The sequence below is a fragment of the Ailuropoda melanoleuca genome, chromosome 2, assembly GCF_002007445.2.
Source record: "Ailuropoda melanoleuca isolate Jingjing chromosome 2, ASM200744v2, whole genome shotgun sequence".
In the NCBI taxonomy this organism is placed as follows: domain Eukaryota; kingdom Metazoa; phylum Chordata; class Mammalia; order Carnivora; family Ursidae; genus Ailuropoda; species Ailuropoda melanoleuca.
Genome location: NC_048219.1, coordinates 86,825,342 through 86,838,735, shown reverse-complemented (window position 1 = coordinate 86,838,735; position 13,394 = coordinate 86,825,342). Strand labels below are relative to the sequence as shown.

Below are 13,394 nucleotides of genomic sequence, written 5' to 3'. Positions count from 1 at the left end.
GGGGCTATCTGTGATTGTGAAAAATCATGAATACCCAAACGCTTTTAAGTCGAGAAATTTTTGCCTACAGGATAAAATTCCAAAATCCTTAGCACTGCATACATTTTGGCCCCAACCTGTACTTTCAGCTTTACTTCCTAGCCACACAGCATCAGGCAAACAATTTCTTGCCTTTCTGGTATTTGTTTCTCCAATAAGTATGTATCAAATGTATACTGTGAGCCAGACACTGGTCTAAACTGTTAAGGACATCGTTGTAAATAAGAGTCTCTGCCATAAGGATTACTCTAATGGGAAATCAGACAATAAACAAGATAGAAAGTAAACAAGGTAATTAGAATCGCATTTAAGCTCTGTGAAGGAAATAAACAGAGTGACGGATAGTGAAGTAAAGAAGAACCCTTCGCTTCGGGTGAGGAAGTATTTTTGGGAGACCTAAAGGATGAGGCTGAAGAAGCCACGTGAAGGGTTTGCAGTAAGAACATCAGGAACAGAAGCAGCAGCAGCTGATATCCGTCTCACCAATCCTAGTTCACTGACAACCAGATCTGTTAGTTTCCTTGAGAAATTCGGCGCTGCAGTACGAACCAGAAGCAGATTTTTGAGCCAGCATTGATGACTGAACTATTTTAGAAATGTTTCCATCACAGATCCAGCTACTCCTCAGAACAGGGTACAGGTCTAGAAATTTTGAGAGAAAAAAACATTTTTCAACTTCCATTTCCTAGTATGTAGTCCAAGAAGACGGAAAACAGTCCTCTAATAAAGAAATTAGGCAGTGTTTCGCTGGCAGTAGTACTTCTCCTCGGCTACCCTAACTAATAGGAAGCCATTGCCTGCAACCACCCGCTAGCAGGCCCTCAGGGAGCTGTTCCATTCAGCGACCACCTGCTCAAGATGGCTACAGGAACACTTCCGGCATCTTCCAGAACTAGGCCCGCCTTCATTTGCGTATTTTCACCGCGCCGAGGGCGGGACTTAGACTTAGCTTTTGATTGGTCAACTTGACTAGCGACCTTTCCCCTCCGCGACAGTTTCCCGAGGTGCCTAGTGCCTGAGCGGCACGGACGAGAGTAAGAAGGAAGGCAAGATGGCGGACGTGCTGGATCTTCATGAGGCTGGGGGCGAGGATTTCGCCATGGATGAGGATGGGGACGGTGAGGACAGTGGAGGCGGCTGCGGGAAGCGGGGAAGGTGCGAGAGAAGGGAGTAATAGGAAAATAATTTCATTTCCCGGCAGGGAGGATGGAAGTCGGGGAACCGGGTTTCGGTTGGATTAGAGACTGCGCCCCCTTCGGGAGGAATGGGGGCGGGACCGGGAAGGGAATGGGACTGGAGGTGGTGGGGCTTTCAGATAATGTTGCCATAAAGAGACTATTGTTATAAATACCTGTTATTTTTGTTACTTATTCTTTCACTTCTGGGGCTCCAGAGAGCATCCACAAACTGAAAGAAAAGGCGAAGAAACGGAAGGGCCGCGGCTTTGGTTCCGGTGAGTGTTTGTGGGGAAAATGAGTCTAGAATGGCGAGCGCTTCGAGTTTTGGAGTTCCCATTCAGACTCATGGGGAACAGCGGGAGAATGGATTTCTGGTGATCTCTTGTATGTTCCATATAGAAGAAGGGTCTCGAGCTCGGATGCGTGAGGATTATGACAGCGTGGAGCAGGATGGTGATGAACCTGGACCACAGCGCTGTAAGTAAAATGGAACCTGTAGGGTTTGTGTTTGTAGTGAATTACAGACCAGTGAAATAAAACTCAGTAGGAATGGGATCGGAGATACCTTAACCAATCTCTGGAATCCTCACTTACTCCACTTTCATAATCTTGCTTGAAGTTTTTCTCTTGTGCTCAAACCTGCTTCCTTCCCAACAGCTGTTGAAGGCTGGATTCTGTTTGTCACTGGAGTCCATGAGGAAGCCACGGAAGAAGACATCCATGACAAATTTGCAGAGTATGGGGAAATAAAAAACATCCACCTCAACCTGGACAGGCGTACAGGATACCTGAAGGTTTCCTAAGTGACACTCTATTGCCTCTTTTCCCCTATAACCTTTAGACAGCTTTGATAGTTCTCCCATGTTCGCAGTGATTGGCCAAGAGCAAAGTTGAAATAAAATGAGATTGGAAATTGATTTTGTCAGACATAGCAAAGAGACAGAAACAGACATTTTGAATATACAATAAGGATATATGATGTATATTTGTTTAGATCTAAAGTCTGTAGGTTTTTCTATTTGAGTATGAGTTTAGATTTGAGAATGAAGATACTTGGGTGGTGTTTGGTGGAATATGAGGGTTTTGATCTCTGTCTTTTCACTTTCCCAGGGGTATACTCTAGTTGAGTATGAAACATACAAGGAGGCCCAGGCTGCTATGGAGGGACTCAATGGCCAGGATTTGATGGGACAGCCAATCAGTGTGGACTGGTGTTTTGTTCGGGGTCCACCCAAGGGCAAGAGGAGGTAAAGTGGAGAGGGCAAACTATCTTGGTGAAGGGAACATGAGCAAAACAAAATAAGGGCGTTGTATTATGTTCCTCTAATGGGCCCTTCCTTTTCCCTAGAGGTGGCCGAAGACGCAGCAGGAGTCCAGACCGGAGGCGACGCTGACAGGTCCACTGTTGTCCAGATGTTCTCTCCAGAGATTCTACTTGACCACGCAGCCTTGGAGAAATAGGGCTGGGGTGGAACTCACTGCGTTTATATTTAATCTCTCACTCTATTTGCTTAGTGGGTTTTTTTTCCCTCTGAGTTATGAATAAATGTCCCATTTTTGTTTTGTACATTTAAAATTACTTTCCTCTTCTAACATTGCAAGCTCTGAAGCACTATTTACAGTAAGGGAGTATGGGTTACTTTGAAGATACTTTAGGGCCTCAATTCTATGTGAATTTCTACATTAAATACAGTCTCAAGTCTCAGCTGGTGTCAAAGTAGAGACACTGCTCAGAACTACTTTTTCTTGTAAGCTAAGAGAATGGGTAGAAGTGAGGTGTTCTTGTGATATTAAAGCATAATTATTTTGTTCCTGTATACTCTGTCAGGTGCAAATGGGTGTTATAGGAATGTCTCTTTCATTTCTCCTGTCCTTCCTGCTGCCACATTTGTTTGTACTTGCAGCTGTCTAAGGGCTTGAATCTCCTGTCGGGGCAATCTCTCAGAACCTTTTTCCCTGGAAGAGTCTATACTAAGTTCTTGATGCCTTCTTCGGCAGCCAAGGGTAAAGGCCCCATAGAGGAGAGGATCCAGAGGAGCATTGAGGAGGCCAAAAAGGAAAAGGATGTGGCTGAGGCTGGGGGAGACTTCAGTTAGCATGGTGGGAGAGAACCAGTACCACAGGCCCAGCAGGTAATAAGGTGTCCAGCAGAGGACGAAGGTCAGCAAGACAAGTAGGGCCAGTCGCAGGGCCCGCAGACGAACACGGGAACGATTGTCTAAGGAGCGACGAAGGGCAAATTCACCGGCAGGGGCTGGGGATTTAGAAAACATACTCAAATTCAGAACCACTCAGCTTCTGAATTGAGTGTAGGATGAAAGGGCAGGGATGGTGAGCTGGAGTTTTGCTACAAGGAAGAGAATGTGGCAAATAAGAGGTAGTGTTGCACATCCTCTTCCTTTCCCAAACTGGGATTATATGCCCCCTCCTGTCCCCCAGGGATTATGACAGACATGCTGGAGGAAAGGTTTTGATTGAGGTGTGGTGTTATGAAGCTCCTAAGACTACTTGAAGACTTGGTGTCCAAGACTAAAGGAGAATACTGATCACTTTTCTCCTTAATCCTTGCCTCGCTAACTCAACAATGGAGGCTGGCTAGAGGCTGGTTAGAATTGAAGACATTTAGAAAATATTGGTAGCATCAGATGCTACAGGAATGGTTATGATGTCACTTTTCGTTTGACAGAAAACTATCAAATTAGTAAATGAGGCTAGAGGCAATAGTTTTTAGGGTATGGATTAGGGCCGGGAGATTGAAGTCTCACCATGGTTCCCCTTCCTTGTCCGGGGACTAGACACACTGAGGACAATGCGGCTATAGCAGATGGTCATGGCAGTCAGCGGCAGCAGAAAGAGGCAGCAGAAGGTGAAGAGGTTATAGGTGATTTCTTGCCATCGAGCCTTGAAGCTGCCTTTGGTGACACACTGAGTGAAGGGAACTGGGCCAGCTCGGCGGACGGTGTGAACAGGAACAGCTGGAGTGGAGTTTTGAGGACTATTAGAACTGGTCCCTCTACCCTTCTCACCAGTCACACTATCCCAACTCATCCTTAATTCTCTGCAGAGCTGGGTAGTGCAGAGTTCATCCACAGTGCCATATTTAAAAGGGTAAACACTTGAGAATCTGTGTCTTCCCCTTAGACTATGGAGCTAATCGTTAAGTTTGTTAAATCCTGGGACTTCAAGAATCTTGCCTTTTCAAGTACTATTCTAACATTGCACTTTATAAAAGGATATTTCTACCACCTCACCCACATTTTTAGCTGAAATGATTGTTTTGATGTGTCTAATTCTGTGGAAAAAGAAATTTTGTATAAAATGGGTGCTGCTAAAATTTCAGGCCATTTTGCAGCCACTCTGTGAAGTGACCTTTAGTGATAGTCTTATGTACAATAACTATAACAGTGAAACAATGTTACATAATAAAATTTAACATTTTCTAAATGCTGTTGGCTGCCCCTCCCCCTTTTTGGTAAATTGCTAAGTTTTTGGTTTGAATCCTAAAGAGTGTTTTTCAGTTTAGAGCTTCAGGGCTAGTACCTTCATTCAGGTAAGGCAGATTGAGTCACTATTAGTTTGATAAAAGGCAAGCTTAGTGGGTCTCAGATTCCTAGATCTAAGGCATTTGGGAAAGTGCTTTCAGCAGGCATGAGGGACTTCAAGAAAGGTGAATAGTATCAGCCACAGACACAATTTTATGAATAACTTGGAGTTAATGATCAGCTGCTCTGAGCTAGCCGGGGAGTAGTCTTTCCCCGTCCCCTGTCCTGAGTCCATATATTTGTAGGTGTTTTGGTTGGTTGGTTTGGTTTGTTTTCACTGTGCCTAGATTTATCTGACATTGTGAAAGGGGTTTAAAAATAAGCAAAGCTCCTGGACTTAGAGTTCGATCTGTAACCCTACTTCTGCCTTTCCTTCCCCCTATTATATGCAATTTACCATCTACTATAGAAACCTTCCTTTCAACCACTTGTGATACTTAGAAACTTGAGCCTTTGAAGATAATTTCTAACTACTCCAGTACTCCCTCACCATACTAACACCACACTTTTAAAAGGTTTTTTTTATTGACATATTAGTCCTTGAAGGTAGGATTTTTTATTTTATTTTTAAGATTTATTTATTTGAGAGAGACAGCATGAGAGGGGAAAAGGTGAGAGGGAGAAGCAGACTCCCCGCTGAGCTAGGAGCCCAATGCAGGACCCCGGGATCATGACCTGAGCCGAAGGCAGTTGCTTAACCACCTTAGCCACCCAGGCACCCCTAGGATTAATATTTTAAATAGAAAACATGGGCAGTGCAGAATTTACACAAGAGGATGCTAATTTGGAACCAAAATACCATCTTTTGCACATATAACGTTATCATCAGTTTGCCATTGAAGCAAATGGAGATTGCAATTGTCAGAATGTAACAAAGGATGAAACTCCTGTCCAATTTTGCTTCATTATAAACAAAAACATTTTGCACTGAAGCAGCAATGCTGCTTTTTAAAGCTTTGGGTAGCAGAGGTCCTGCTTGCAACATTGTTGGAAGCACTATTTTCGTCTTAGAACTACAGTCAGCGAGAGAGGGAACACAAGCAGGGGGAGTGGGAGAGGAAGAAGCAGGCTCCTAGTGGAGGAGCCTGATGTGGGGCTCAATCCCAGAACACTGGGATCACACCCTGAGCCGAAGGCAGACGCTTAACAACTGCGCCACCCAGGCGCCTTGTAAGGATCAAATTTTAAATCTAATTGTATGATGCATTATTATTCCAGAGCCCCTTCTAGGTAGAATCCTAATCCTGGTCTCCTAAGATGCTGTTCTACTCCTTCCCCTCAGAGGGTGGTGGTGGTTTTGGTTTTGGTCTTTAAAGAATTGCTTCAAATTTCATTTTTTTTCTAGATTTCTAGTTCATTGTCAGTACATGAGATTTGATAACTAGTACTCAAGTTCAGATGTTCTGTTTTCTTTCTAGTTTTCTTTCCAGTTTTCACAGTAAAGCGGAGTAAAAAATACAAATCTGACTTTGTCCTCTCCACCTTTTACCTTAGTGTCTCTCCACTATCCTCAGGGTAAAGTACAAGCTTAGTATCTGTAACTTGGCTCTTCCTTCCCATCCAAGCTCATTACTCATCCATTTTCTAGCCCTCAATTTTAGCTTCTACTTTCTACCCTCCCCAGCATTCCTCCTGCTTTAACTTGTCTAACACCTCTCTTAATTTAATAAATAAAAAACAATCCGTTTTAATGTCTTTGAGAAGTTTTCCCTGACTGTTCAAGAGTGGGTCAGACATCCTCATTGTTCTTTATTTTAGCTCCTTATGCTTACCTTTAGCATAATGCTTGACTGCATACTGTATTATAATTGCATACTAATATGTCTTCTGCATTAGTCTAAGTTTCCTGAAGGCAGGTCTTTGCTGCTCAATCCTTGATAGAGCATTAGAGTGTCCCTAGGAGTGATGTACTTTATTTTTGAATGGATGAGTGACTGTACCACCGAGTTTTAACCAAAGCCCCTGACTTCACTGTCTTCTTTATAGACCCCCATATATGTTTCATCCTTAGAGTTTTCTGCAACAATCTGAAGAAGGAGCTGAGAGGATGCAAAAAGGTGAAAGCCAAGCATAGCAAAGCTAAAGGAAGAGGCATAGACACAGGGTACTGCTTTGGAGAGGTAGGCTCCTAACAGAGATACAGATTAACATGCGATGATCTTAACTTGCAAAACAGCAGAGGCTCCCCTCAGGATTGACCACTGATCAAGCACACTCCTTGACTACAAACAGTCATGTTGTTTACCCACATTCTTGTCCAGTCTAGCCTAGAGTCCCAACAAGTCACTCACCTGGGGCAAAGCAAGCAGGAAACTAAGTCCCCAGGCTGTCCCCAGAAGTTTCCTTCCAGCTGAGCGGGGTCCAAGTGGGTGGAGTATGGCTGCCTGACGGTCAAGTCCAATGACCACAGGCAGGAAAGCTGCAGCATACATGGCCATTAGTTTCAGGAACATGAGTGTCCGACATGCGATATCCCCAGCCAGCCACTGAACAGTGATATTCCAGATGGCATCTAGGGGCATAACCACAAAAGTGACTAGTAAGTCAGCAGCTGCTAAGTGGGCAAAGAGTCGTCGTACAGGAGAGGGGCGGAGTTGGCTGGGTTGTGGCCGAGTCACTGACCACAGGACGGCCAAGTTCCCTCCAGCTGAGGAAATGAACAGCGCGATAGTGACTCCCAGTCACACCTTGGCTGCAGCTGAGAAGGTGGGCAGCTCTGAGCCCTCCACCTCTACTCCTAATCCCGCCCAGACCTCCTCCCCCGCTGCTAACCCCCGAGGGGTGCCATTGCCTGCAGACATGGTGACCTGGAAGGGAAAGGGGTGGATGAAGTGTAAGTATGAAGAGGTTAGCTTCGTCCACTGATTCTTCGCCCTCCTTATTAGGATCTGAAGCTGGTTATTGCGAATTTCGTCCATTAAAGCCTCTGTCTCTGGAGACTCTCCATCTGTATCCTGGAGGTCATCTGTATCCTTCCTCCTTCTCTAGGTCACCTGCCCAACTGTCAGGGTCCCGCAAGGAACGGGGATCTGGTGCTGGCTCCTACTTCCATAGACTTCTTTAGCTCCTAGAGCCCTGGGTTCGGCCGCAGCGCGCGTTTGCGTGTGTGTCTGTGTGTGTGTTGGGGTGTTTTGGAAGCACCCCGGGGGACAACCCCATCCCAGCCTCGCAGGCGAGATGCTGCAGTGCCTTCTCGCCCCGCCCCTACTGCAGGCCCCGCCCCTGGTCCAGAACATGTAAAGAAAAATGTACCGCTGGAGGCGTGCTCAGGAAGTAGAGGCCGTCCGCTAAAAGTACGCTGTGACGGAGACACACCGAAAACACGCCGGTGTTGGCCCAGAGACAAACGCTTCTTGTTCTGAGATTTCAAGGCCGGCTCCACTCGCTTTCTTTTCTGGTGATGTTTGTCCCTCGCGAGATACCGTTGATCGTCCAGGAGGCGTGACTAGGGGCGGGAAGTGGGGCGGGAGCGGGGCTGCGGAGCCGGGGCTGCGGAGCCGGGGCTGCCGCTGTCATGGACGCCTGGGTTCGCTTCAGTGCTCAGAGCCAGGCCCGGGAGCGGTTGTGTAGGTGCGGCCCGAATAGGAATGGGGGTGGGGACAGAGGAAGATCCTCGTGAGGCGAGGTCCGTTCATACGACGGGGGTCAAAAAGGGTCAGCTCGGGCTACGGGGGCCCGGACGGACCGCCAGGCGCTGATTTGAGCGGGCCGTGAGGAGATGATTCGTTTCTGCTCACCGGGAAGATGGGGAAACTGAGGCACGAGTGGGCCACTGGGGAGGCCGCTCAGGGTGGCCATGTCCACATAAGACCAACACTTTACTAACTGGGCGGTGGTGGCGTGAGGAGCATTCGCCCCGCGATGGATATCCGGACTCTGCCCCCCAGAGCTGAGTGGCTCCAAGCTCCCTTATCCCCTCACCCTGCTGTCATCCGGGAACCCCTCTGCCTCCGCCCTGTCTTCCGGTCTCAGTTGAGCTAGAGGGCCTTGAAATCTCCTAGTTCACCTATTCTGAAAGTAATCTCTCCATCTGCCCCCCACTCCTTTACGTGTCATGTACGTGCTCACACTGATGTGCTCGTGATGGACCCGCTGCCGCCTTCACAGTCCCCTTCAGACTTCATCATTGTCAAAACTGTTTTTCTCAACTCCAAGTAATGCCCCCAACTCCTTTTCTAGGCTCCTTTTAATCCTTACGCCTTTCCCTTCCCCTGGCCTGAAGGAGAAACGGTAAGAAATGGGCATAAAGAGGAGGAGAAGGAATGTTTTCAAACTGGGAAAAGGGGAAGTCAATACATTCCTTTTGGAAGACATTTTTGAGGGGTAGGTTAGGGATGTCTCCACCTTAACTTGCCTGGCCTCTCCTCCAGGGCTGCCCAGTATGCCTGCTCCCTTCTTGGCCATGCACTGCAGAAACATGGGGCCAGTCCCGAGTTACAGAAACAAATTCGACAACTGGAGGGTCATCTGAGCCTAGGAAGAAAGCGTAAGTAACCGTGTTTTTGCTTTATTACTCCAGCGCTTCCTCCATCCCCAGCTATTCTCCCTTAGGCCTTCCTTCCTGTTCTTGACCTTCTCTGCCAGTTGTTCCCCCTTATTTGGCTCTGCACTTATCCTCTGCATGCCTCTTGATTGAGGTAAGAGAGCAGGGGTAAGAGACTAATGAAGGATTGGAGAGAATGGGGCAAGTTTGAGAAAACCAAACTGGGACGCAAATTAAGTAACATTTGAAGAAAAAATTTTTTTTGAACTGTTTTTCTTCTTTTAAAAAAGTTGTAATTATTTTTTCTATCACTTCCTCAACTTTCACCTTTTTGCTTCCTCCTTCTCTGTGTCTTACTCTCTGCCTCTACTTCCAAATCCTTGCTTCTCCTTGCTAATCTCCACAAGTTCTACGCCTGGGTAACTCAGCAGATGCCCTTGAGTCAGCCAAACGAGCCGTGCACTTATCAGATGTCGTCCTGAGATTCTGCATCACTGTCAGTCACCTCAATCGAGCCTTGTACTTCGCCTGTGACAATGTCCTGTGGGCTGGAAAATCTGGACTAGCCCCTCGTGTGGATCAGGAGAAGTGGGCCCAGCGTTCGTTCAGGTTTGGTATCCTTTTATCCTACAAGACCTTTTGTATTTCCCATACTGCATAGCTTGCTTTTTATGAGTGAAAGCTCTTTCAGGGTCTTCCTAGAATATACACATCTTAATCACTTGGCTTCTAATCTTCATTTAGAGTTTAAACTATCAGAGAATAGTGAATGGAAGCAGATGGAAGACAGATGCTCTGCCATGATGAATGACTAAGATTGGGCAAGATAAGATATTACATTGCTTTAAGTCTGCTTCTATCTATACCTTAGGTTATGCCTCTCACTGCCTGCTCAGTCACTCATTCTAAAAATATTTAGGGAGTGCTTACTATGGGCCAGGGAATAAAGCACAGAGTCAGATATGGTTCCCATTCTCACTAAGCTTCTAGTCTAGTGGGGGAGTTATATTAAGACAACCACCCAACAAATTATTTGTGGAAACGTACAGGGTGTTATGAAATATATAACAAAGGGAGCTGATTTCGATTAAGAGGCCAGGGAAGAACTCTTTGAGAAGTAATGCTTTAGTTCAGACTTGAAGTCTGAATAGAAGTTAGTCAAAGCAAACAGTAGGAGAAAAGAGCTTCTTAAGCAGAAAATAGCCCATTCTGAGGCTTTAAACCAAGAAAGATTTTGTGGAATTAGAGAAATTGAAAGAAAGGCAGCATGATGGAGAGTATTGAGTGAAGGGCATAAGTTTGAACTGGAGCTGTGGAGAGGACCGTATCATTCATGCAAGGCCTCTTCGGCAATAGTGGGCTTTTTTGGTTTAGTTTTGTTTAAATTTTATCCTAAGTTCTGAAAAGAGATGTGACATGATTCGAACTGTGTTTAAAGAAGATCTCTCTTGCTACAGTGGAAAATGGATTGTAGTAGGGCAATAGAGGAGGAGATGCCCTAATATGGCCAAGAGACGACGTTGGCTTAGAATAAGGCGCCACCCAGGCACCCCTAGATTTCATTTTAAATGGGATAGGAAGGAAGCCCTGGAGAGTTTTAAGAAGCGGAGTAATGATGTGATTTACTATGTGAAATTAGATTGTTGGAGGCAGGGGGCAAGAGTGGCCGTGGAGAGACTAGTTAATGACTAAAGTAGTAGTTTGAGCAAGAGGTGCTGGGGGCTGAGACTGTGCTGGTGGGGTATAAGAGAGAGAGAAATGTGATTGGATGCAGGATGTGTTTTGGAGGTAGGACAATTATATTGAGTACAGATCACTATTGTCAGAATGGATTTAAAAAAACATAGACTGTTGGGGAGCCTGGGTGGCTCAGTCAGTTGAGCATCCGACTCTTGATTTCTGCTCAGGTCACTATCTCATGGTTGGTCGGTTGGTCTTGGGATCGAGCTCCCTTCTCCCCCGACCTTGGGCTCCGTGCTCCGTGGGAGTCTCCTTCAGATTCTTTCTCCCTCTCCCACTACCCCTCCCCACTGATGCTCTTTCTCTCTAAAATAAATGAATAAAATCTTAAAACAAACAAACAAACAAACCATAGACTGTTCATTGGTTGGTTGGTTGGTTTTTTCAGTAGGCTCCCTGCCCAGCATGGAGCGCAGTGTGGGGCCTGAACCCAGGACCCTGAGATCAAGACCTAAGCTGATATCAAGATTTGGACGCTTAACCAACTGAGCCACCCAGGCGCCCCTGTTTGTTTGTTTTTTAAGTAATCTCTACACCCAACGTGGGGCTCAAACTCACGACCCCAAGATGAAGAGTAGGTTTACTGACTGAGCCCGCCAGGAGCCCTGAACATAGACTGTTCTTAAGGAATTGATAAATCTAACACATTTAGCAAGTTGCTTAACACTTCTGGGCCTTGCTTTTTGTTTTTGTTTATTTTAACAAGAGAATGGGATTTAAAAGACCTATAATGTGTCTGAGTCTCTAAACAACCGAAGCTTGTTCTCTGAAAACATTTGCATTATTATAGTTCAAGTTGAATGTGTGTGTGCTAATGGGTTGCCAAGTGGACAAGTGAAATTTGAGGGTGTTCTTGGAAGGTTTGATGATGCTCATGACTTTAAGCCAGGATCTTAAGGCACATGTAAACACAGAAAGCTGGGAAGACATTCCTAATAGTGGGTAGTAGCATTTACTGCTGGTGTTCTCATGTAGAATTCCTTTGCACTGTGGGGGGAAAATGTTAAGCATTCTGTTTAATATTCTAAGTGGCTATATGTGCCCTTACTGACTCTTCTGGCCTGTTTATCCCAGGTATTATCTGTTTTCCCTCATCATGAATTTGAGCCGTGATGCTTATGAGATTCGCCTACTGATGGAGCAAGAGTCTTCAGCTTGTAGCCGGCGAATGAAGGGTTCTGGAGGAGGAGCCCCAGGAGGAATTGAAACTGCAGGACCTGGGGGTCCAGGAACTCCAGGAGGAGGCTTGCCTCAACTGGCTCTCAAGCTTCAGCTGCGAGTGCTGCTCTTGGCTCGGGTCCTTCGAGGTCATCCCCCACTTCTGCTGGATGTGGTCAGAAATGCCTGTGATCTTTTTATTCCATTGGACAAACTAGGCCTCTGGCGCTGTGGCCCTGGGATTGTGGGGCTTTGTGGCCTCGTGTCCTCCATCCTGTCTATTCTTACTCTGGTCTGCCCCTGGCTACGACTCAAGCCCTGATGTTCTGGTACAGGATAAGGAGGGGATCTGAATTGGTAAGATGGAATCTTAGGTCATCCCAATCTACCAGCCTCATTCTAATTCTACTCCGTGGTTAAAGTTAAAATCCCAAGATTTCAGGGTGGAGGGAGGAGCTTTGGGGAAGGTGAGGTGAAGGGAGGTGACTTGTGAAGTCAACGGGATGATTCTAACGTTTAGATCTTCTGGAGCTTTTGCTTTTTCCTCCTTCATTGCAATGCCTGTGTCTCTCTTGACCCCTTTTACTTTGTGTTTCTCAAGTCTATTTATGATTCTGTCTCTGTATCTTATTTTTACTTTCTCAGTTTGCTGTCCTAGGTATTTAATCAGCAGAATTACTTTTTTGGTAGGGGAGGTGGAAGATGTGGTCTGTAAGGTTCGAACTGCCTTCTTTTTCCTCACAAAGGTGACTTATGGCAGGTTTTACCCCCTTCAAATGCCACCAAATCATAATTTTAGAGACTTTGTGTCCCAGTGGATTCTCCCCTCATGCACCAGAGATGGTTTGATACTTCCTCCTTCATGTCTACCTCACCAGCCTCCCTCATGACTTGGCCTTTCCCTCTACTCACACCTGCAGATTTCTGCTTACACTTTTATTTCAGGGCTTTGTTCCGTAGCCTGTTCTCACCCCTTCTTTGTCTATCCAGAAGGATGCTGTGTCTAGCATCTTGCTGTAAATATTGTACAGTGATTCTGTGTAAATAGCTGTGGCCATGCCCACGATGGAGAGCAAGACTTCCAGGTCAGCACATTAAAGATCAGTTTGCTCATCAATGTTTGGTCTGGTCCCATGTGTTCTGGTCATCTGAGGTCTCTAATTCCTGTTACTGCGGTTTGGGTTTTCCATGGGATTAGCCACTAGTATCACCACCCACAGACTTTTGTTGAACACCTACACTGTGCAGGGCATA

At 46.0% G+C, this 13,394-nt stretch overlaps 3 protein-coding genes across 4 annotated transcripts; 2 read left to right on the top strand and 1 right to left on the bottom strand.

Moving 5' to 3' along the window:
- Positions 1-1,009: 1,009 nt before the first annotated feature.
- On the top strand, positions 1,010-3,034 carry RBM8A (RNA binding motif protein 8A). 2 transcript variants are annotated; one of them, XM_011231483.3, is made up of 6 exons: positions 1,010-1,157; positions 1,433-1,492; positions 1,620-1,694; positions 1,875-2,011; positions 2,328-2,464; positions 2,566-3,034. In XM_011231483.3, exons 1-6 carry the CDS (start codon positions 1,091-1,093, stop codon positions 2,609-2,611), a joined length of 522 nt encoding a protein of 173 aa, XP_011229785.1. In that variant the 5' UTR covers positions 1,010-1,090; the 3' UTR covers positions 2,612-3,034. The 2 variants fall into 2 exon arrangements, with proteins under 2 accessions (XP_011229785.1, XP_002924609.1); XM_002924563.4 differs by having other exon boundaries at positions 1,011-1,157; positions 1,617-1,694.
- Positions 3,035-3,894: 860 nt separating this feature from the next.
- On the bottom strand, positions 3,895-8,156 carry LOC100484454 (gonadotropin-releasing hormone II receptor-like). The gene is made up of 3 exons (XM_034643221.1): positions 8,012-8,156; positions 7,051-7,271; positions 3,895-4,192 (listed from the first exon to the last, which is right to left on the bottom strand). Exons 2-3 carry the CDS (start codon positions 7,210-7,212, stop codon positions 4,055-4,057), a joined length of 300 nt encoding a protein of 99 aa, XP_034499112.1. The 5' UTR covers positions 7,213-7,271; positions 8,012-8,156; the 3' UTR covers positions 3,895-4,054.
- Positions 8,157-8,177: 21 nt separating this feature from the next.
- PEX11B (peroxisomal biogenesis factor 11 beta) lies at positions 8,178-13,257 on the top strand. The gene is made up of 4 exons (XM_011231482.3): positions 8,178-8,329; positions 9,130-9,245; positions 9,650-9,851; positions 12,057-13,257. The coding sequence occupies exons 1-4, from the start codon at positions 8,274-8,276 to the stop codon at positions 12,460-12,462; spliced, it is 780 nt and encodes a 259-aa protein (XP_011229784.1). The 5' UTR covers positions 8,178-8,273; the 3' UTR covers positions 12,463-13,257.
- The last annotated feature ends 137 nt before the right edge of the window (positions 13,258-13,394 follow it).

Bases quoted from the DNA above. Each gene is read 5' to 3' on its own strand.
- RBM8A (XM_002924563.4), top strand. From the start codon at position 1,091: ATGGCGGACGTGCTGGATCTTCATGAGGCTGGGGGCGAGGATTTCGCC. The intron at 1,493-1,616 runs GTGAGTGTTTGT...TGTTCCATATAG, and splicing joins GGGCCGCGGCTTTGGTTCCG to AAGAAGGGTCTCGAGCTCGG. The intron at 2,465-2,565 runs GTAAAGTGGAGA...CCTTTTCCCTAG, and splicing joins CCACCCAAGGGCAAGAGGAG to AGGTGGCCGAAGACGCAGCA.
- LOC100484454 (XM_034643221.1), bottom strand. From the start codon at position 7,212: ATGTTCCTGAAACTAATGGCCATGTATGCTGCAGCTTTCCTGCCTGTG. The intron at 4,193-7,050 runs GTGAGTGACTTG...ACTCCACTCCAG, and splicing joins TCCTGCTTGCTTTGCCCCAG to CTGTTCCTGTTCACACCGTC.
- PEX11B (XM_011231482.3), top strand. From the start codon at position 8,274: ATGGACGCCTGGGTTCGCTTCAGTGCTCAGAGCCAGGCCCGGGAGCGG. The intron at 9,246-9,649 runs GTAAGTAACCGT...AATCTCCACAAG, and splicing joins TCTGAGCCTAGGAAGAAAGC to TTCTACGCCTGGGTAACTCA. The intron at 9,852-12,056 runs GTTTGGTATCCT...TGTTTATCCCAG, and splicing joins TGGGCCCAGCGTTCGTTCAG to GTATTATCTGTTTTCCCTCA.